Source organism: Protopterus annectens, chromosome 8.part0, assembly GCF_019279795.1.
Source record: "Protopterus annectens isolate FY-2018-M chromosome 8.part0, PAN1.0, whole genome shotgun sequence".
NCBI classification, from domain to species: domain Eukaryota; kingdom Metazoa; phylum Chordata; order Ceratodontiformes; family Protopteridae; genus Protopterus; species Protopterus annectens.
The window spans coordinates 1,978,952,980-1,978,977,695 of record NC_056741.1 but is presented as its reverse complement, the minus strand read 5'-3'; the positions used below and the strand labels follow the sequence as shown (position 1 = coordinate 1,978,977,695).

The 24,716-nt window shown below is 38.9% G+C and overlaps 1 protein-coding gene across 4 annotated transcripts in view; it reads right to left on the bottom strand.

Moving 5' to 3' along the window:
- Window positions 1–24,716, bottom strand: part of KIFC3 (kinesin family member C3) — a 663,225-nt gene that overhangs the window by 10,598 nt on the left and 627,911 nt on the right. For 3 of the 4 annotated variants that reach the window (XM_044081520.1, XM_044081522.1, XM_044081524.1), the window contains 4 exons: window positions 23,542–23,771; window positions 18,345–18,479; window positions 11,690–11,798; window positions 4,697–4,732 (listed from right to left, as the gene is read on the bottom strand). In XM_044081520.1, the coding sequence (XP_043937455.1) occupies window positions 4,710–4,732; window positions 11,690–11,798; window positions 18,345–18,479; window positions 23,542–23,771 (497 nt within the window). In that variant the 3' untranslated portion in view covers window positions 4,697–4,709. The remainder of the gene's footprint in view (window positions 1–4,696; window positions 4,733–11,689; window positions 11,799–18,344; window positions 18,480–23,541; window positions 23,772–24,716) is intronic. The other variant, XM_044081521.1, reaches the window with a different exon arrangement.

Here is a 24,716-nt window from a genome sequence, read left to right as displayed (position 1 = left end):
TTGGATATTTTATCTATGTCTGTGATGGCCACAAACCTTTCCCATTCTCTCATAAATTTCCTTTTGACAATATTGTTTGTAGCATTATATTCCAAAACTAATGCATGCTCGTAGTTAGAACCATTACTACCTTTACTAACCTCCTCGGTTTCTTTCCAACCACCATTGTTCAAAATTGGTTGGAACCTATTAATTCTACCTTTTTCTACTTCTTCCCTAATGTCCTTAATAAACTTGGAAGGGTATCCTCTTTCAAGGTACATAGATTCTAGAAAGTCACATTCTACCTCAAAATCATCATCTGCACTAGTCATCCGACTCCCCCTTACGAACTGTCCCTTTACAATATTTTTCTTGCAGTGAAGGGGGTGGGCACTGCCGAAATGCAAAAAAGAATTACAGTATGTTTCCTTTCTATATACTCTTGTTTCAAATTTATTGTTCACCTTATAAATTTCTATGTCCAAATATTGCACATTTTTTTCAGAAATCAAATAAATTCAAATAAATTCAATAGAAGCATTCTGATAGGTTGCAATTAGTAAGGAATCATATAAAAATGGGCTTTTGTACGGTTGTCAACATCTGATGAAGTCGAATGATTTTATGACGAAAACGCACTTGTATGTGATAAAGGCGTTAATGGTGTGCTTTTATTTCAACGTTGTGGCTCAATAAAGAACCTATTTTTTGGGACATCCTGCTTCATTTATCCAGGCTCGTGTTCGTTTTTTATTAGTAACTCTTGGCTTGGATTCTGCTTCGCTTTTTGTTTTAATGTGAACAGCTGCAACAACCAGGACATCCTTAGGCTTGTTGATTGGCCCCAGTAGTATCATGGAGCAAGTCCGGGGAGTTTGTAGAAGCTGGTAGGTATAGTGCGGACATATGGCACTGGGTAGCAGCACCATTTGGGAGGGGGGGGACAAAAAAAATTTCATACAAAATCCCCACACTGTATTGTCCATGGTGATCTCTGCTAAGGAGCTGATAAAAAAATGGTAAACTGCTGCACCATTCCTCTGTTACTATAACAGTAAACAAACATTACACAGAAAAGAGCACTTGGGCTGCTTTTGACACACCTATAATTATTTCAGTCATCTTGTTGACTCCTATGTACCTTACCCACTGATGTAGGAAAGGCACCAGTGATACTTAGCTAAAGCAGCTGCTAGTCCTGCCATTCTGTGGGAAAGGTGTAGCAAAATGGGGTGAAATCCAAATTACCAGTTATTTTAATGAATCAATGTCAGTCTAAAACAAATTAATCAATATTTCAATCATAATTAAATTACAGATGTTGGTTCCATCACATATGATGCTTCCTATGGAGTATAAATGACAGTGTCTTATTTTATGGTACAATGGAGAGAGCATTATTACGGAGTAGCTTATTACCACTCCTTTCTGGAATGCAAACACTCTGCATATCAGACGCAGCCTGGAAGCCATGCACTTTTGATGCAATTATATGCATAAGATAAGATAATATGAATGGCTGAAAAGCAAATAAAATTTACAAGCCAGATTGCATCACAAAGCTTAATGGTAAGCTTTCACTAGTAAAGATTATGATTTTGAATTGTCAGAAACCATAAACTTGTCATCTGAAACAGGAAGATGATTACAGTCAACAAAGTCTCAGACGCGTATGAACAGTTCAAATAACTGATTACTCTTCTGACATCATTTTATGACAATTTTTCATTTCTGATGAGTAGCAAATCAAAAAACTACTAAACACATTTCATGTCCCCTCTGAAATGAGAAATGGCAGAATATACTTTCCAGTGAACAAAGGTAATCTTTTTGTAAAGTAATGGCTCTTGAGAAATATTTGGCATAAAACATTGAGAACACACTTCACAAGAACTATGAAATGCCTGCTATGAACATGTTAGTGCACAACAGCTGTGATGTTTACACAAGTGGTCTCTGTGGTGTGCTCTGTACCAGCACAGCAGGCTGTATTTTTACTTGCCATTCCTTCTGCATTATGATTGATTCAAACCTTTCCACTGGCCTACAACTTAAGACTGCTTTCATTTTATTATACAGTGTCTTTACATAGATTTTAAAATGCACCTAAAATTAATGAAGGCTGTAAATCAGTTTCTCTCTCCTATCTACTTGTCTGACAAATCCAGGCTTAAGATTTCCACCATTATCTAAGGACTACAGTAATACTGATGAGCATTTTATCATCTACATAACTAAAGGAAGATTTGCTAAACAAAACTTACTGTGCACAGTGCTGCATTACTATACATCAGTTGTAGGTTACTGCTCACTATAGGCCATGCCTCTTTTTGAAACTTATGTTTACCTGGAGTCAAAATTCTATAAACCATGCAAGGTCGATTGAGCTGTTGACCCTGAATGTTAAGATTCAAAGTGTAACTGCAGCCTCTGATTTTCTTTTCTTTCTATTTCGTTTTTCTCCTGAGCAATTTCATGCCAGCCAGTGGTACCTCATCAGAGCTAGTGTCCCTCATCTGATCTCGGGCTCAGTCACACCTATGGGCAACTATCACAGACTTGTGTTACTGTTGCTGAGAGAGACTAAAGGGGAATCTAGACACCTAGCACACTGCTGACATCTCATCAGTCTTGGAAAATACTTGCTGGTGTTTCCTAATAAAGCCATGCACAGATGCACGTGCTCACACAGCAACCACAGTCTTAACCCTTTTCTCCAAAAACTTTTTGATTTATAGATACTCAACCTTAAAACAAATTTAGTGCGCTATATGTACATAACATCAATTTTTTTCATCATCTCCTCATCAAAAGGTTTGGAATGGTTTGGTGAATTTCTAGGCCAGAAGACAACCCTTAGTAACAAAATGTCCAACTTGCTTACTGAAAAAGATGGATTTGATGGTGTCCAACAACTTTTTTAATTTTGAATTATCTTATAATGCAAGTAAATATTGCTATGGGGCATCTCTTGCATATCTCTACGCCAAATGTATTATTGCACATGCAGGGAGCACACATTTTTTAATACCCCCATGGAAAGATCTCATCCTTTTCTACAGACGTATTTGGATGACATCTGTATTTTATGGTCTGGCTCTGAAGCATCAGAGCAAGTAAAGTTTTACAACTATCTTTTTGCATTAAACACATCTTTCATCTACAACCCCAATCAGACTTCACCCATTCAGACTAGACTTTTTATGTTCTGAAAACCTAGAAACTGGCATTTTGGTTAGTTTTTTTATTTTATATTTTTATTTATGCATCATTTATTTTTTACATTTCATTTTTGAACTTTTTTTTGAGACTAACTTTTTAAAACCTATTACACCCCCACACCTTAGTGTATTATTTTTTAATATAATTTAATTGCTATTTAATTTATTTAATGGAGGTTACTGTTAATTGATTTTTTTTTTCACTGATTAAATGAGATTGAGCGAGCGAAAGCGCTTGTGTGATTTTATCTGTGACTTTGAATAAAATAGAAATAAAACTACTTGTGGACTTTAGCAGAGAGAGTTTCTTTCTTCTTCAAGGTAGATTATTCTTTGCTTGTCTTTGGTTTTTTGTGCATTACTTCGCTATATGTACATACTTTTTCCTAAACTCAGGCCGCTAACTTCAGAGACAAAAATCTCACCCTGTTTAGGCCATATTCTAAGTTTTGTGGGGTGCTATATACATCTCTTTATGAGCTTTCTCTGCTGCTATCATGTATAGTTACACCACAAGAGGTTTCTGCAACAAAACCCCAAAAAACAAAAAGCTGTATTATGCAGACAGGCGAGCAAGAAAGGTGTGATAATGAAGTAAAAGACCTGAACTTGCAGTTTTCCAGTCAGTAAATAAGACACTGGGTATGAAAGCATTCTAAAAATAGGGACTACAAGTTTGATAGCTTGTGTCTTTCAAATAAGTTACAGTGAAGTAACTTTTCATGATAAATGATGAAAATCTACTAATAAAAACTACCTACTTCATTATGATGAAGCAAATCCTTATCACAGCAGATATATGGTAAAACAAAACATGGATGGATAGACATGCCAATATTGACTATAAAGAAGAAGAGTAAATGCAGCAATTCCAAATGCAGAAAAGTATAACATTTGCAGTCATGGAACAGTGCCATGCCTTTGGTGCTTTGAGAGGCCAAGGCTGCAAAATCAGGAGCTTTCAAATGACCCATTAAGTGGTAATAGCTCACCAAGGTGGCCTACTGCAATTGCAATGCATTTCCAATGTATCTGTATTTTCTGAAGTAGGTAGAGTTAAAGGTAATTAACGTGCAGTTTTATGCTGCAATAATTTCGCAGGTGGCATTTGTTATTCATCACATACTGAATGACATCTCCATGGCACTCTAACATCACACCACCAACAGGAAATGCAGACAAGAAAAAAGAACATGAAATACTAAAGACGTTATCAGTTACATGGTGTAAACTGGACATGGAATGACAGAAGTCAGAAGAGACTGCCTTTCCAAAGAGTGCTGTCCTGCTTTTTTAAAAGCCTTCCTCTATACCCAGTCACTTGCTGGAAAACTTTCCATCAGATTCAGATCTTTTGCTCTCATTTTTGCCAGAATGTTTTCCATATGGAAACACATCTACAACTACACAGCTTAAGCATCTACCTTCTATGCATGCTCTAATTCTACATTACAGAAGCTGGCTAGAATGCTAAGAAAATTAATTCAACATACCTGGATACAAGGCTCATTGTTGCAAATTATTCCACACTGAAACCAAATTATAATTCTTTGTTACATGAATTTCTACAGTACTTCAGTTTAATGAACCACCCTATGGGGGCATCTCCAGACAGTTTTGCTGCCAAGTATCACAATGATAAAACCTAGTTTATTCAAAATATGAACACAAGCTGACTCTCTGTTGTATAATAAATGAAAACTCCTACATTAAAAATCTGGAGATGCTCCCTTCTCCAACTCAGAATTATTCATACACAAGCTACAAATGCAATATAAAATATTACAAAATAAGAGAATAATGCACAGCACTTCTTTTTCTTCAGTTTCTTTCTCTCTCTTTCATATACAAACATGTGTCAAGAGATCTTTATCAGAGAGGTCTTTTTAACACTTGCATTAGGATTTGCACTCACAAACACAAGACACCAGAAATCCACTAGTTAAACCCTCAAATGGCATGGCAGGGTTAGAGTGGCAAAGTGATCCACACTACTCCAGTGGCTTAATTGAACTAGTGTTCATTGATGAATGATACCAGGCCCAAGGGAAGACCACAAACCTGAACATGTTCTTCTCTGCCCGATCTGCATAGCTCCAATTTCACCGCAACTTGAACAAAGTCAAATGGCATAGCTCTCAATTGTCCAGAATTGTGCATAATGTCAAAATTATTGTCTCATATTTTTGGTCAGCTACTCATAAAATTTAAGCCTGTCAAATGTCGGGGATTGAAGTTACTAAAATCATGAGAGATACTTAGTTTCAGACTTCATATCCTTCAGAAAAGGAATGCTATGCAAAACCTGTTATTCAAGCAGTTTTCTAAGTTTATAAGAGCAATATTTAAAATTTGTCTCAGACTTGGGGCCTTTGCCCTCTCATTATTTTTAACTTTGTCCAGAATTGCTACACTAAGTAGGGATGTATGTATCTGATTAGCTCTGGTATGGGAATGTTCCACTTACTAGAACTGTGATGACAAGAAAGACAATCACTGATGCCTTTGGTGCACAGCATCTGCTCCTTCTGTCACATGACAATGTAGCTTGGCTCATTCACAAACTAGGGCTATTTCCACAGCATCAGAGTGAACCACTAGGAATCTTTTAAAATGAGGACCACCGATAAAGGCAGTTTTCTTCATACAGGCGCAGTTTAATAAATATGTTTAGTCTAAATAATCAAAGGCCCAGAGTAAAATAATATATGCAAGTACTCGGAGCACCATTTAATCTCTGAGACTGCATTACGCAGAGAATGAAGGTACTATTTTTCTATGGACCCTTTGAAGAGCCAATTCTTTTTCTGGTCTTAGGAATGCCCCTTCAGCCCCCCTCCCCCATTCATACTGCAACATCCCGGTATGAGTAGAATGCACCTAGCCTCCGGATCCTCTGTTCTTGACCATCAGCAGTCCTTGGGGAAAGATCATGGCAACTAAATAAACGATGCGATAAAAGTTTAAAACCTGTAAAACTCATAGCTGGACTACAGCTCCATATAGTACAGAATACATCAAGCTTGGGGGTGGGGAATGGTGGGATTAAAGTACCCATTGCAGAGGGCCTTCTCAAACATCAGCTGATAAGTCGAGTACTCACATATCTGCTGTATACTTTAAGGACCCTCTGCAAATGGGCTGTCTGTTGAGTCAAGCAGCAGTCCCACAACCCAAAGACAAGAAAGGCAGAACTGGAGTGGTTCATCTGCAGGGAGCAAAAAGGTAAAATTCTGAAGTGACAAAGGAAGTTCAGAGTGTACAGAGGAGATTTAAGCTGTAGGGTGTTAGTAAATGTATGCTTTGATTATTAGGTGGCTGTGATGCATACCTTCAGGCTTCTCCTATTGAGTTTTTAATAAACAGATTCATAGGGGATTATTTGGGGATCTTCAAACCTCTTCTCCCAAAATTATGCAAGGTACTTCTGAGAGTGAGGGGTGATGGAGCTTAAAACCAGTCTAAGTTGTTTCTTGCATGTCTGAAGGTTTCCCTAAAGGATGAGTGGTCATCTGGAAGTAGACAGAGCAGTGGACGTATTATCCCAGTCTTACTCAGCCATAATGCTCTCAGGGCTGTGATTACTCAGTGGAGTTAAGAGACTGAGGAATCTAATCCCTTCCCAACTAACTATGGAGTAAGGTAATGTATGATACTGCATGAAGAGGAGAAGGTGACTGACATGCACCTGGTACTGGAGACGGAACAAGAATGCAGCAGGATACCCGTCAAATATACAGACTTGCACAGGACCTCACATTGTATTCAAACCATTCTGCCTAATGGTGTGAACACAGGAGACTTGAGCTCCTCAAGACAAACATTTGCTTGATGTCTATCCTCCAGTGCAAGCCCTTGCCTTTGATGACCTGAAGGACTCCCATAATTTAAGATGTCAGCCCAAATGAGCCTTGCAAGGATGACTGTTTCAGGAAGGGAGTTAATGGTCCAGAGTACTGTTGATTTGCAATCATGTGAGCCAAGAGATTGTGCTCAAAGATTATACTGGCCAACTTTGGGTTCCAACCAATCAGCCAAGGGTTGGGTGGTACAATAATGCTAGGGTGCATCCCAGGGTGGAAACTAGCATATGCTTCCTCCAGTGACCTCATCTTCTGCTGAGATAAGAGCACAGCAAATGCAAGTCCTCAGTTGTTGATAAGCTCAGCACCTGCAGGATGATGATCACACTTCTGGAGGGCAAAATCATAACCAGCTTACCCAGTTCTTATCCTCCTGAACTGCTCTAACTAAGGATATGTGGAGGACTCTAACACGGATGCTTATATGAGGGGCTCTCAGCAGCTGCCATCACTGTGGTCACAAGGTAGGCCAAAATCTTTGTCCTACGGTAACCTTTGATTGGAAGGATTAGATTACTTGCACTTTTGATGATGTGCACCTCCCACAGACAGTAAATACAGAAATAGTTTGGGCTTTGGTATATCATTTGCTTGCCACATGGGCATTTATTGAATTTCTGTTCTGGCATATGAACAGAATACTTCAGTAATAATAGCAAGAACCATGATCTGAACTGTGCTAGTAGTAAAAAAGAATTGGGAGGACTGAGCATGCAGATGCTTATTTCACCCGAGATTACATTAAGGCATGACCTGGCTGAGGAATAATGACTTCCCTATATGAAATTCTGTACAAATTTTGCATAAAATTGTCTGTTGGAAATGATGAACCAGCCATGGGCCCACCAAGCAGAGTGCATAATGTTAGATCATCCAACACTTGGGGATTAAAAACTGATCATGTGAAACCTCATGCATATAATGTCTTTGGCCCAAGATGGACAGAAATCTACCAACAAATCTTTGTAATGAGAAAAGGCTTAAGTAAGGAATACCCAAATGTTCTCAAAAGGGGCACATGGCCTTGTTGGGAATGAGAGGCTGTTATTACCAGCAAAACAGACTCCTTAGTGACAGATAATCTGGTCAGGGATAGACCACACAACCTGAGGGCACGGCTTTTCTTGATGATGTCCATGATTCATTTGTCACATTGTTACAGTTCTCCAAAGCAAGGTAAATTCAGAACATGTCTCATTCATGGGCAGCCCTGCATGATACTAAGGGTTCCTTAAGGGCCTCCAAAGAAGCAGGTCACCACATGCAAGTTTTCTTGGGGACAAAATGGGGGCAATATTGCCTGCTGCAAAATAAATGCCTCTACATCTGCTGTGCTTTCTTCCTCATGGGGATATCTACCATTCAAATGGAAGAAACTGGAGTGACAGGAGGGTTGTATGCATTCAGCAGCAGTAGACAGTACTTTAAGTCATTTCGCCAGATTGACAATTTTCTGAAAGAACTGCTCAGACATTACTCATCCCAAAAGTATGCATCAAAAGTTTCCCATCAGTGCTCCTCAGAAAGCTAGGTGTAAACTACTTACTACTTAATTCCCTGTATAATTGTGGACAGAACAAGACCCTTACAAAGAACAGAGCCATAGCACTGGAAACTGTAGCTTAAAGCAGCATATCATGGGATAATGTGGAAAACAGAATTCAACTAAAACCTGCAAACAGTTCCTGAACAAACAAATTAATTTATTAGTGAACTAACAGCACAAGACTGGTCCAATTTTGCCAACAGGCTTCATCAACAATTCACTGGTTTTATTAATTAGAGTTCTGGCTACAGCTATAACTGTGTTATTACTTCAGTCTCTCAGTATGTGCACGTTGTGATGGATAGTTTGGAAAACCACCACAGTAATAAAACAAATACAGTAAGGAAGAATTCTAAGAGGTCACTTAAGTAGCAAACAAAGATGCCAAGGAATGAAAAAAAGTAGTCTCAGGATTAGAACAGTACAGGAAAGGCAAAGAGAAAAGTAGACCAAGCAGGAAAAAGCAGGAGTACCTTTAATGAAAAAGATAGTTATCCAAGAAATGAAGCAGGATGTGGAAGGAAGGAAGCAGCTGTGGAAGATGTAGCAGAGTGGAAGGGGTGAAGTGAGTGAGTTGTTCGGGATACAGGACAGGGGCTAGATTCAGAAAGGTTTACAGTGGATAGGAATGTGGTTGCATGAGAGTAAAGGAAATTTGTGAGATGAGGAAGGTGGTTAGCAAGTCAGGTGCAAAAAAGTAAACAGGGCATGGATGGGAATTAAACGCCAGAGGATATAAGACCAGACTGAGTGGGAAATGGTAGGGAAAGATAAAGTAAACAAAATGATTCTTCTTCATGTCTCTTCTCTCCTGATAACTTTAATGTGCAGGAGGACAAACATAAAAGTAATAGGGCAGGTAGGCAGAGTATAGAAGAGACTGGAGAAAGGTATGGGGACAAATAAGAGAGCTGTAGAGAGACACAGATGGCCAGTCAGGAAAAAGGTGTTTAAAAAGGGAAGGGGGTATTGATCCCAGATTTAGGGACAGGGGAGAGAGAAAGCAAACAGGCAGTCAGGAAAAGCAGCAGAAAAGTTTGTCAGTGGGAGGCCGGCAAACAGGGTAATATGAGACAGGCAAGCCTAACCGACAGCAGAAACAGTACTAGTAGTAGGTGGTTTGTTCCCTACAAATGCTACTTTTTCACTACAATTTTCCTAGGAATCCATGAATTCCAGAAACTCCATTTCTATACCTCTCATAGCACAAAATTAACTTATAAAAATGCAGCATTTATATTTCTAATGCTTATTCTCCTCAATAATAAATGATTCATGTCAGGACAAAGAATCACACAGCAATAAAACCACAAAAACCAAACCAACAAATATAAAAAAGCAAGAAAAACAAAACCAGCAACAATAAAAATAAAGGAATGAATGAACAAATGAATGGGTACGCTAAGTACATTTATAAATATGTTACACTGGGAGCAAACCATTTCACACACACACACACATATATATATATATATATATATATATATATATACACACACCAACTCCAAAGTGCAAACATCCTGAGCTGTCAACAGAAATCCTGCACTGCATCACTCTGAAGCATGCACTGAAACACATCAACGTAATTAACACATATCCCTACCAAGTAAAATTATCTTAATAAAGTAAAATCCATGCTGTCTTAATTCTACATTAATAAAAACACTCCAGACTATAGCAGCCTTCATATATATATATATATATATATATATATATATATATATATATATATATATATATATATATACATGAATTTGCTATTCTGATGTCTGTGCTACTGCTCAGGATATTTAAGTCAACAATTAAACTACATACTCCCAATAAATATTATGGCTCATTCAAATATTTAAGCAATTAATGGAATAACTGGTTTCCAGGGAATGATGTCACCCCCACTGTTGCATACTGATTCTAATTATAAAAAAGTTGTCCTACTACAAAGACAGCTGCTAAAAGACACACCCGTTTCAATGAAATCATTAACATACTGACTTAAAAACCAATGCATACAACTTAACAGCTCTTCTTAAGGTTTGAAGGCCATCCTCAAGTATACATTCATTGTTGCCACCATATTTTCTCATATGTAACCTAAGAACACAGACAATGCTTTGTATCCCTTAAAATGGACCAATAGTCAAGCAACACTAAGGCATACTACAGACTCCACCTTTTAATACTATCACATTTCTGATAGGAAGGCAACGTGCTGCACTGACAAGAGGCTTTGCTGCCTTCTTCAGGCAGAAACGGCATGTATAGCAACCCAAATGGGTATCTGTTCTGAATCTGCTTTCCCTTCTGATCTTTGTTAGCAGACACAAGAGGTGGTTTAAGATGTATAGAGTCTTTAGTTCATGTGCTCACATACTGAAGTTGCCCTGGAAGCATTACTCTATATTAGTACAAAAAAATATATATATTTCTCATTCAATACATTTGAAAATTGAAAAGGGAGCAGACGACCTAAAATCAATCAGACAGGAATGCTAAGACTTCAGAAACTATGGAGGGAGCATGGTTCTTGACTTGGAAACTAAAGATCATCTTCAGAAACTGTTAATATGATTGTGAGCCATGCTACTAGAAGCAACCAAAAGGTGAAAAGCCCCAAATCGTCAAGACCTGGACTTTTCACTGCAGAGCAACTTAATCCTAGTCAAACACACTGTCAAGGTAAACTATCCACTTGAAGTGGAAGAGAAAGGGGGTTCAGGTCCCTTGTCCAAAGTAAAAAGCACATTCACTTGAAACCATTTGCAGAAGGCAAAGTCTCCTGGAGGTGGTTACAATTAATAACAGTTACTGAGAACTGTTCACAAGCTAGACAAGTATGGGTAATCAGCTGTGCCAAAGATATGATATCCAGGATAGAGAATGCAGCATCCGAGGTGTATCTACTTAATATTTAAAAAAACTTCCAAAACCATTGGCAGCAAGCAGGCTTGTGTAAAATTGTGAAACAGTGTACACTGTCTGAAATTTAACAGGAAAAATAGTTATTAAAGGTAATGTGACTTTTTTGTCCTGTGCTCCTTCTAACACACCATTTCAACACACGAGGATATATTACTTACCAGAACCTGGAAGTTTCCTTCGGTTTAGTCCCCCTGTTTTTACTGTGTTGACAACTGCAATAGAGTTGCAGCGAACGACCGGTGATGATACCAATGGTGGAGAGTCGGCCTAGAAGGAAGGGACAGTGCTGCAATAAATCATACAATTAAATAAAATTAAACTAAATATATCCATAAAGTATCTTAAAATGCATCCTTCCCCAAAAAATAAAATACAAGACATGCTTACTGATTCTACTGGTATGCAGAAAGTCAAGAGCATTTTGAGGGAAATCCAAAAAAAAATTACTTATGATTTTGCCAAAAAAAGGAATATCACCGGCAAAAGCACTGAAGGAGGTTTCATAAAACTAACTTAAAAAACATGCAAGGATTACTGCTCAATGACTTGAAGCATTCGAGTAGGGATGAGCCATCATGTTCGAATGGGAAGGGGCCCCTCCCTTGTTAAATTGTGTGCCTAGGTAAACTAACCTTATGCAAAGTGGCCTTGCTGGTAACGGTTTTAAATGCTGCGACCAGCTAGAGTTAAGTCCTGAAAAATGGAGACCAAATAGCTCAAAAAACTAAGTCTGCGATGGCCATTTCTCAGTATATTCCCTTTTCTTTGAGGTATGGAGATCCTGGAGTTGGTATATACAATTTCAAGGGGCACAGGGGGCTTGCATCCTTCCTACAATGAGGGGGCTGCATGGGGTCCCCCCAAAAAGAAGTTTAAGGAGAAGAGCGATGTTTGAGATTCACTGTTCTGCAGTTTGTCTTTTTTTGCCTTACTGGCACTCGGCATTTTGAGTGCATACATTTCAATGGGAAGCCATCTCTACGAGAGGAAAAAAGAAAAAAAGCTACATCAAACAAAGACTTTTTATGAAATCAATGAAAGAATCAATAATTTAAGAGTTTATTTACTTAAATGACTCTACAGATGACTCTACAGTCATCACCATAGCTAAATCTCTCTCTAAGCTCTTCACAGCTACTCGGGCATCTTTTAACTTAGTCGAAACATGGCTCTCCAACAACCGGCTCATCCTTAACCCTAAAAAAAACAAAGCTGTTACTCTTCCTACCTAAAAATTTCAACAATATTAAACCCACCTTTTCCATACAGTCTTTTAATAACACTCCCATTTAGGTAGAATCTGGCACTAAGCTCTTAGTCGTCACCATCAACAATCATCTTAAATTAGATTTGCATGTTAATAACTGTATCAAAATGATTCATTCAAAACTAGGGCTTCTTTACTGCAACAAGAAATTCCTTACCTTTGAAGCCAAGGTTACTATCTCTCTTACCTACCTTCTACCCAGTCTAATGTACAACTCTCAAATTCTCACAAAATCTTAACTCAACACTCCTGACCAAACTCGAATATACCTGCAACAAGGTAGCTAGATTTGCTGCCCAACAAACCTAAAAAAAACATCACTGTCTCTCTCTAAAACACCTAAAATGGCTTAAATAACCCCACCAGCTTCTTCTTTCTCAGCTCCAGATCATTCATTCTATCCTATACTAGCCTTCCTAATGCCCGACACTGTCCCCCTCTCATCTACTATTATTCTCCCTCCAGATCTCTCCGAAGGTCTAACCAAGACTTACTACAAATCTACAAACCAAAATCTAAATTTGGACGCAAGATGTACAGCTATCACCCCACTATGGCCTGGAATAGGCTCCCATTAGAAATCAGGACCCTTCCACATCCTAAACAATTTAAGACAGCCACCAAAGAGCACTTTAAAAGTCACTGGTCCTGCCACTGCACTCTCCCTCCTTAAACATCTCCTACTTCTCATACTTTAATCTACTTTCTTCCTTAACTCACTCTTCTCACTAGCTCTCTCTAATCTTCCTTGACTACTCTTTCTACTGTCGTCTAAAACCTATTAAGCTAATCGCCTCAGAGAAACATTCTATAGTAATTGTGTTGCCTTCATGCAACTACATTATGATAAAACCGGGTTTTTGTAACCACTTACTCTCAAAAAACTATATTCATCTTAATGACATTTATTTTTATACATCTCGAAAGAGCTTTGCTATACTCCTCATTATTGACACTGCATAACACTGTATTGCTACTTAATGCCTTGTAATAACCCTGTAACATTGCTGTTTAATGCTAATTTACAATGAAAATTGTATATTGGAGCTTTCCCCCCCCCCCGGGCCTCTGCTGAAAAAGGGCTCTTCAGCTCAGTCGGACAAGCCCGGTCAACAAATTAAAATAAATAAATAATGAATAAACCTTTCTATAATTTAAAGTACAATTGCGCATAACTATACATACTGTAAAGTAGGCTTTTCAGGTTGTCACTGAAACAGTAAATCATGACATCCATACGAGACCTACCTGACTGGTCGCATCTCCCATTCAAAATCCTCAGAAGCAATGACTTCCTTCCCTCTTGGTACCAAAGCAGACTTAAATGTTGGATGTACTAATGTAGGTACAAACATGACTGCCTTTATTTATTTATTTATTTTACCTCATATTGTGTATATACTTTCTTTGTTATTCTTTAAGCTATAATTCTCCATATGGAAAGATGGATGTAGTCGGCAAACAGTACTTTTTTAATGTGACAACACACACAGTTATGTAAGCAGACTCAAACGTACCAAGCATATCCAAACAGGTTAACTTTTCTTCATAAACACAATGAATTATACTAAACAAAATAGGGTTATTTTATTAATACTTAAATTATTTAAAAACTTACCCTAGGATTAAGAAAAGTACATTATGCCTATGATAATTGTCCAACAAAGGTTGGTCAAGTAACATGATGGAGAGAAATTCAATTTCAGAGACATGGTAAAGCCACACTGAGAAACACCTCATACGCAGCTCACTACTACTTGGGGGGGATTCATAAAGGTTATGACAAAGTGTACACTATGTGTAACCTTTCTGACTGTAAAGGCAGCAAAAGCATTGTGGAAGGACTGTTCCTGAGTTCAGAAAAGTTACCTCAAAGTCTACACATAGTGTTAACCTTACTCAGCACCCAGCAGGACAAAAGCACTCTCATGGAACTAAACAACTCAGAGGACAAGTAAAGTCTACCAAAGCCAAATTTAAGGTAAGTTTGACCTCCCAGGCCAAGGACAATGACAAAGCATTATTTATCTATGTCCGCAACCTCAAAGGCATTATACAACTGTTTGCAGAGCTCATTTAAATGTAGCCTCTACAATGAGCCAGAAGACAGAGCAAACTTCCTGGCTGATAACTTCAACTCCAACTTTACCCCTCTCTCCCCTTCAACCTTATCTCAGGAAATGCCATCAAATACAACTCCCCCTACTATTACTAGGGAACAGGTCCTTAATGCTCTGTCTAAGACCAAGAACACTGCAGCAATGGGCCCAGACAATATCCCAGGATGCCTTCTAAATAACATGAAACATGACCTATCGGAGCCTCTGGAATTACTACTTAACTGTAGCCTCCAAACACAGGCTTTATGCCGCATGAATGGAGAAGAGCAACAGTCATCCCTCTGCACAAAGGTGAGCTATCTACAGACCCTGGAAACTACAGACCCATAAGTCTTACTAGTCTTATATGTAAAGCCATGGAAATAATTAGTAGAGATGTAGTAAACTCCCAGACATTGGACCTAACCCAGTTTGTTTCCTTAAGGGCAGATCACGCCTACTCAACCTGGTGGACTTCTTTGAGAAGGTAACAAAAGCAATGGATGAGGGGAAAAATGATTCACACTGCCTACCGTGACCTGGCCAAGGCATTTGACAATACCCCATTCGGAAACTTTTGACAATCTCAAGAGGTTAGGTACAAATTCATATGTCACCCAGTGGATAGCAAACTGACTTACAGACAGGACCCAGGAACTTAGAACTGGGGAGTCCCTCTCTACAAAGAGGCCACTCACAAGTGTAGCCCCTCAGGGATCAGTCCACGGGCCACTCCTTTTTGGCATTTACTTCTCTAAAAGTCAAGATCAAATGTCAGTGGTCCCTGGATGACTACATTTGCAGAGTGCAAATTAGGAATGGTCTTTGAAACCTACAATGATACAGAAACAACTGGTGTCAGAGCCAAGGACTAAAACGAAATGCCAATAAATGCGTAACAGTATCCTTTGGGAAGTCATCCACCTCTGATAACTATCATATTGACAACACACCCCCATAGAGTTGACCCAGTAGTCAGGGACTTTGGGACATACAGACAGTAATCTAGTCTTTGATCATCACGTGTCTACAGGAGTCAGGAAATCATACTATGTTGCGCAACTTATATCAAAGGTATGGCATCTAAGTCGAAGGAAGTCATTGTTCCATTGTATTCGGCATTCATCAGATCTATCACCGTGTACTATTCCCCTTTGGTATCTACTTAACCAAGCATATACTGTATCAAACAACTGGAACATTCACAGAGGTTCCTCACTAAAAGAATACAGGGCGCAAGTAAAATGTCCTATGCAGACTGCCTCAAAGCCCTATTCTTGTATTTAGTCTACTATAGGCTTTTGAGGGGAGATCTGTGCCTGGCATACAGAACATTGTCAGACCCAACTCCTATGGACCTCCTGCATATCCACAAAACAAACAGCACCAGAATTACTCATTCTAAAGGCTTAAACCTTGCCTGTGATATAAATAGGACCTGCTGGAGAGACGGGTATGTATATCAGAGACTACCCAGTCTATGGAACAGGCTCCCCATCCATGTGAGCAGAGTTCCTCCCTAACCCAATTCAAGTGCAACTTGCACAATTGGATTGGGAAAAGGAAATATATCCCTGGTTTGGCACCTATGTCTCTAATGGACGCAGGCAACCTATAAATGATTCATCTCCCAGAACCCTGCTTGTAAACGTTTCATCTCCCAAACCCTTGCTTACACCTATCAAGGGTATCAGAACTTATCAGACATTTGGGATGCATGGCTAGGCTTAAAAAGATACAGAATAAAACAACCCTTGCAAGTACGGCAACTGCACGGCCTCAAAAAGGATCAGTCCAGTTCAAGAAAACAAAAGGCCAGCAGACCATAGTATGTAAATGCTTTATTACAGCATATATAAATAGAGCAGTAACATGTCACTGCTCTATTTATATATGCTTTAATAAAGTATTTACATACTACAGTCTGCTGGGCTTTTGTTTAGGCTTAAAGACGCTTGTGGTCGTTTAGCCTAGTAAACACCTATAATCTATGTGTCTCCCCGCATGTCTATATAATGAACACTGTACTGTCAGACCTAACCATGCTAGTGTTCTCTCTAGCAGCCCATGCATCATTTTAGCAAAATGTACCACTACGGACACACACACACACAAACACACACACACACATTCAAACATGCAAACAAGGCACAAAGACAAACACACCTACTCATCCACAAATAAGTCCTTCATCACACTCACAGAAACACTCAGAGACCCAATGCAATGATAAAATCTTAGGGTTTCATTCTAAAAGGAATGAAATAGCTTGGGTTGTCCCTTTGAGTACCATACAGTGAGACAACCCCCCCAAAAAAAAAAACCCCAAAAAAAACATCAGTCACAAAAGATACCTCCAAAACCTTGCAGAGTAAACATAGGCAGTAGATCGCTAGTTGCTTTTCCAGTGCAAATGTTTTAATAAGTATAATTCTTTGCTATCAGAGTGCTTAATTTTTTCCACTTTTCTTGTTAAAGCTGTAAACATGACTTGTGCTTTGTCTCAGAGCTGCACACATACTGCACTGATGATCTCTCTAGCCCTCTACTGCCCTTCTGGATTTCTCTTGCGTCAATCATAATGTAGTGTCCAGTATGCTAACACTCAAGAGAATCAGTAGTGCTACTGTAATAACCATGCTGTCTGTAGCCACATTTACCAGTAATTGACAGCACTCGGGATTAGCATACATTTCTGTTTTGTTTACCTAACCAAGTGTCCCCTTTAGAAAGAAAAACTATTTTTTTGGGATGCTGCTGCTTAATTCTTGGGCAGCCTTTCACTGCTGCTGTTTCACTCCCACGTCCAAACTGTGAGTACTTTTAGCAGAAATCCTACTGCTACACTCAAAAAATAGCTATTCGCTGACATGTTAACAGGTATCTAAGAATTCCAAAATGCCAAGTGTTTCCACACGGATGAGTATGGCACTTGGGTAGCTTGCTCACAAGCTAATAAAAGACTTTAAAGATACTGTAAGGGACATTCTGTCTTTAACAATAGCAATAAGTTCAATAACAAACCATGATGCCTCTGGTATTTCATGGTTGGATTAAAATGAAAAGCCCTAATTTTGCATTATTCTACATTAAGAAGTTATGCCCAAGAGAAAAAGTGTATTTTTTGACCAACTTCATTGGCTAAAGCCATATGACCCAGATGACTAGGGGGAGGGGGAGCTGGACAGCTGGATCCAAAGAAAAGGGGGGAAAAACAGAGCCCTGTTGATGATGCCAGCCAGAGCTTGGCTCACACTCTGTGCAAGGTAGGTGAGGTGCCAAGAGGCAAATCCCTGCTGGGAGGGTGACACCTCCCCATAGGATGAGGTAGGAATTTGGTACCTGTCTAGAAATAAAGAGGTCAATGAGGGCATCTGAGAAGCTTCAGGGACATGCAGGGTGGCAAAACAGAAAAGGAAAAAAAAAATAGAAAAGTTTGTTTATTACCTCAGTCTGTTCCTGGCTGGGGGAGGACAAAGGCTCCAGTTTCCGAGTACCAGGACCAAGTTCCACAGATCTGACCCTCTGCGCAAACTTCAGTGAGCAAATGGTTTCACTGCTGCTGCTTTCAACTGGTGATACCTGCAGAAAGGAAATAAACTGTATGAGTCAGTCACTGCTTATGTGTTTAAGTATTCCTCATCTCATATTTCAGCTCTGTGAATGCAGTCGATTATCATTAAGTGATAGCAAAGCAATTAGTTATTTTGTAATTAGATGCATTTGAGATGCAAACAAAATGAAGTCTTAATGACGTGCAAAATACAACACTAGATCCTTGATTTATTATGATAGTAATGCTTGTGATTCAGGTCTGTGAAGAAACTCTAGCCCGTACAGTAAAAACAGAAAAACAATGCAGCACATATTGGAACTCAGATGAGTAAGAAAGGCTTTTTAATCTGCCAGTCTTGTAACCATGAAGATTGCTGCCCCCTCAACTGTAGTAGTCATTACAGGTTAGAAGCAAGACCAGTACTGTGAGGAAATAAAAAAAAGTCAAGTAATCTAACAAACTTGAAAAGGAGGAAAATAAATCAATAAGTCTTTCAAAAATGGAAGACTAGACAGTGAACTCTCTGCTCTGGACTTAGAAAGCATTGTAAGAGAAGTAGGGTCACCTATAAAGTCAGCCACAGAAAGTAGACTATTCAATTTACAACCCTAAATCAAACTAACAGAACTAGTTAATTAAAATAACTCAAACTATTACAAGTTGGACTGAAAATTGAACACTGATGCAAGGAAATTATAGCTACTGAAGACAGATACTGATGCATAGAGCAGAATAAATATATTGTTGAAGGGGCTCAATGAGAAGTTTAATGTCCCAAGCATCCTTAAGTCCAATAGCAAAGGATGCACATGTAACTGATACAGCTCACTAAGCCATTCCTGCCACCAAAGCCACATATAACTAGGCAGACCTACATAACAATGTTAAGCTATCATGTTACTATAAGAATCTTAAAACTGCGACTGGGAAAAGCAACTCTGTAATGGTTATAAAGTTCCTTATCACACAGAAGTTACCTCCAGTTTGCTAAAATTTTATTCAGTAAAAAATGGCCACCTTTGCAGCACTGGCATTTGAACATACTGACCAAAAATACCAAAACAAAGCCATCAGATAAACTTTGCCTTTCTTTGATACCCTTTCTGCCTTTAAAGCAAGTCATAAGCCCAATACATGCATTTGTGTGTGTGTGTCACTATTTTCTACTGTATATTTTAGGCTCTTCAAATAAACATTCATGCCTAGTATATGGCCCAAGACCCGCTAATTGAGACTGTTAACAAAAAATGGGTCATTACTCTCCGTATTCTTCTTTGTAAATGTTTTACCTTTAGATCACTCCCTTCAGTATCTTAGATGGAAAGGGATCCTATTTATTTATATCGGCAAAGATATTTGTTAATATGCAACTACTTTAATACATTTAATTATAGCAGGGTATTTTTTTATATTCTTCTGCCCAACCTTTTATCTGACCTCCCCAACTTCTTGACTGTAGACAACAGAAAGTGTGAGTTATCTCACAGAGTAAAGAAAAAAGTTTTTAAGGTTTCTCTGTTTTTATGGGTAGATTAGCAACAACCAATGTAAAGAAGTGATTTTCAGTACAAGTAAAGATCAAATACAAATACTCTGTAAGATACAATGTACCCTTTTATAGAGTCTACACTACTGCCTGTGCTTCACGCATGTGCAGTGTAATTCACTTCAGCAGAGCACACATTGAAGAGATCTGGTGGAAGAATATTATCTAACTCAAAGTGAACTGTAATGGTTTCTTTAATACAGGAGTGGATTTTGAAAATGGTACTTTATCAAGGTCATGGAGTATAGAGCCTGTAATTTGCACTCTACCATTTTTTATGGTGTTAGTTTTCTACTCTTTCCGAATTGTGTTTCTAGTTAGGCAGAAGTTGCAAAGGCGTGAAGATATGTCCATTACAGTGTCTGATATGCCCATGGGAGCAACCTGTCTGCCCCACTGGGGCATCTGTGGGCATTTCATCCAATTGTTTTTCAATGTCCTTGATAGTTATGGCTTTAAAGTGGAAAACAGGAATCAGAAGGGGAAGGGTATTAATAGAGATTGGACGGGGTTTACTCTAGCAGGCAAAACAGAGAAAGAGAAGGGATTAGAATTCTGTTAAGTCTTTGGGAGGTTAAGTAACCAAAAGATTTATTATTGTGTAAGGTTGTGTGTCCACTTGGGTAGACCATGTGCCAAAATTTTTTTTTATTAAAATGGATTTTAGATTGAGATTTTTATATGAATTCGGCATCGACACACAATATGGCATATTTTTGTTTTTGTTAGGTGTCAGAGTACAGTGGATTTTGCGTTGCTGCAGAAGATGAGGCAATTTAAACAAACTACCTGCCAAGCTAGGTCATTTAGAGGTAAGATCTGAGTTTTGAGTGAAACTTTGTAAAATGATTTTGTTGGTTAAACATTACTTACTCCGGTCCAGATACTCTGGGAAGAATATGCTAACGTTAGGGTATCCATTTCAAGCCATGATTCTGATATGCCTTCAATTTAAATATTGCAGTTAAGAAACAATAGAGCTAATTGCTCCAGTTTTATTTAACATGCCAAAAGTGTTGAGGTAACAACTCTGAGAAAATGATTAATGTTAGGCGGGGGAGTAGCACTTCTATAGAAGGGTGGGATATTTATCACAGTTGCTTATCAAAAGAATGTTTTAACAAAAGTGCGTTTAACAGCACAGTTTCAGAATTTCAGGATGGGCAGTATACAGAGTGTGTGTTTGTTTCCTGAATTTTGTGGAAGATAAAATTTGGCTATAGAAAGGGTGGTTCTGTTGTGGGCATGCTGGGATATTAGAAGTGTAAGAGGTTGGGTGTTTTAGGGAGAGGAAGTTGTAGTTGTGGATGATTTGTTAAGATGCAGTCATATGGGCTGGAAGTGAAGGAGTGAATGAGGAAAACGAGCTCTAGGAAAACTACATGTTTAGAGGATGTGGTTGACATGATTACATGGTTATTTACTTAATTACTTTAGTTGCTTTAGTGAACAATAATCCCATTTGGTGTTTGAAGTATGTTATTCCCCTCCCAAATGCCATGCAGCAAATATAAAAGATGTGCAGGCAGCCAAATTCAGAAGAACATATCCCCAGCTAGTAAAAACAGCCTTGCAAATCCTCAAGCAGCATTGCCTGGTGACCACCATGATTGCTTCTACTGCACCACCTTCTATCACAATAACTCCCACACCAGTTTGTCAGAAGAAAATGCAGAAAGGAGATCTATGTCACCTTTGATAATGTACCTGTCATGAATAAATTTTGCAGATTATGGCACAAAAAGATATTAACTTGCACAACTTTTTCTGATAACCAAAAAACTTTAAGTATTAAAAGCCCAACACCTGCTGAATGGTGAAATGGATATCCCCCATCACATCCTGCAGGCATCTAACAGGTATATACTATACATTGGTATTGTTGTAAAAAAAAGACAGCAATCAGTATGCTCCTTTGGTCTATACTCTGATGACCTGGAAGAATCAATATTCAAATGATGTGCTGTGTGTTGAGCTGTTGACAGCTACAAGTGTGTGTGATGTGCTGCATCCAAATTTCATTTTGATGGGTTTTACTTATGCAACAAAAATCAAGAACGTCCTGCGCGAGTGCAATTCACGGCCCCAAATGTACCAATTGTAATAAAATAAAAGAATAGAGCCAGCAAGCTGTATCCTGGTGAATAATTTATTGCAGAACAACAACAAAAACAGACCGGTTTCAGCTGGCAATACACACACAGCCTTCCTCAGTGTGGACACCATTGTGATTTGGAGATTACTGCATCATTGGAAGGTCCCAAAAATATGGAACACAGGTATACACAATGAAACACCAGCCACCCATGTGGCCTCTCCAGATAGCTAGTCTAGCTACAATGTGACCATTTTCAGACTGTTCAGGACACAGAGCAATGTCAAAAAGTCACAGCAGAAGTTGTGGACTTTATTCAAAGGATGAAAGATGAACTTCTCAGCTAATCACCACATTCACCAAGGGATAAGACCATAGTAATGCGAGTCATGAATCAGTCTGTAAAAGTAAACCACCATAACCTTGTTGCAAGCTTTGCTAGGTCTGACATGACAAAATAAAAGGAACTGTTGATTCCAAAGACAGATATCTGTCCCGCACCTATCTCCGTGCCCTAGCACAGAATCATAACTTGCAGCCTTTTTGTTATTTCTATGCATTTTTGGAATGGCAGGTGTTCTCTTCCTGGCCAAGCTGGGTACAGTCTTCATAGGAAATGGCAAACATCATTCAGAGTTTCTCTAACTTCAGCATGTGCTACTTCTACACTGGATGCACACTTAGATCGGTTGTATGTGATTTTATAGCAATGGAGAAAATAAGATATAGTGCAAGTAACCTCTGAGGTGCTGTCTCTTCAAGAGATGGATTCTCCTAGTGTTCAGTTACTAAGGATTTACTGTGCTCTGCCCAACAGTGTTCACTTTTCTACAGCAAGAATTCATGCCACTGGGCTTTAAACATGGAACCAGAGAAATGGACACTATCAATGCATTATATTACAATGGTATGTTCTATTGCATAAATAAATGTATGTACAGCCTCTCTGACGGGAGGAACCACAGCATATTGCAGTGAAGTGCAGGACTGATCAGATGATACAGCACAGCACCCAGGTGTTACTACAAAAACAAATGCAACAATTTGTACTTTCCATTCATCTGTGTAAACATTACGTGCACACAGTTCTTTATAATGTGTCTTCACTATTTTCTCTGGATGCAGTTATGCCCAAAGCACTAGTAGAGTAACCCAAACAACTAATCTGTCTGTGCAAATATGTAAGTGTGCACTCAAGCACAATATGACAAACATCAAATACAAATGAAAAAAGGTGCTTATTGCAATATGCCCAAAAACGGAAATGCACACTGATATGGTCTACACACTAACAGGTATCCAAGTATGAATTATTTGCTTAATCATATTCACTAGAGTTAGCTATTCATCTAAGACCTAAGTGTTCTCAGTCATACTTGTTATTTGCAGTTAATATTAATTTTACTATGAAGAGAGAGGGGTAATAAATAAATAAAACATGTCTTACCTGAACCATCATGAGTGTCTTGCTGTCTCCATTGAGAGAGTCCTGTAAGAGGTACGTCAGCTTGGAGTTACGGAAGGGAACATGTGCATGTCTAGAACGCAGGGCATAGATCACATCTCCCAGTGCAGACAATGACTTATTGATGCACTGAGCTTCTCGTAAACGATTCCCTTCTGCACCAGACTTTCCAACACGCTCTGAACCAGCAAGATCTACTAAGTTTAGCTTACCTAATTAAAAACAAATGAATTAAACTGATACAGGCAACAACAAACTGTGTAGTAACATGGATTAGTTTTTACTTTGCAAACTTTACTAGGACTGACCAACGATTGTACTGTGCTACTATACCTGCATTGTTTATCTGCTCCTACCTTGTTGCTGATATCCACCATGAGTGTTCACTACAGTGCAAATGCACATTACCAGGCATCTTGCCTTCCATCTGTATCCCTGTACAAAGTGCAGTGTTTTTTTCAGTGAAACTCTAATTCTATTGTCCTTGTATTAACATGGTCTCCACAACATGATCTGTCCATAGATCATGCTAAAACAGACCATGCAGGATTGTGGTTATGCTAACAGAATTTGGTGTAATTTTGCATGAATTACCACCATTATGCACTGCACTGTCACATCCAAAGACAGCTAGCTTGCTCATCCTAGTACTAATGAGTGATGTGCACACTGTGCCCATGCATGGACTCTCCTAAGCATATACTGCTATACGTCTGCACTACAAATACTTTAGCTAGCATGCCACCATCATCCCATGATGTGCATCATGTGAAATCCTTATTTACACCTATGTGCACAGAGTTATCATTCTGCTCCTTGGCTGGATATGTTAAGTGGTCATGGCCTCCTCTGATGCTGGATTCAGCTGAGCATCTGCCTGGTGCTTGTATTGTGTGTGTGTGTGTGTGTGTGTGTGTGTGTGTGTGTGTGTGTGTGTGTGTGTGCGCACACATGCTCCAAACCAGGATGGTCCAGTTTCTCTCCCAGAAACTTTCAGGAGCATGTACTGAGCCAGTATGATGGCCTTTCATACAAGATGGATGACTGGACCACCATGCCAAGATGGTGAGTAATGGACAAGCACTGGTAAGCGCTGCAGGCACTTTCATAGTACACTGTTTCACCAGTGAGACATAATGAAATATGTGCCATTTTTG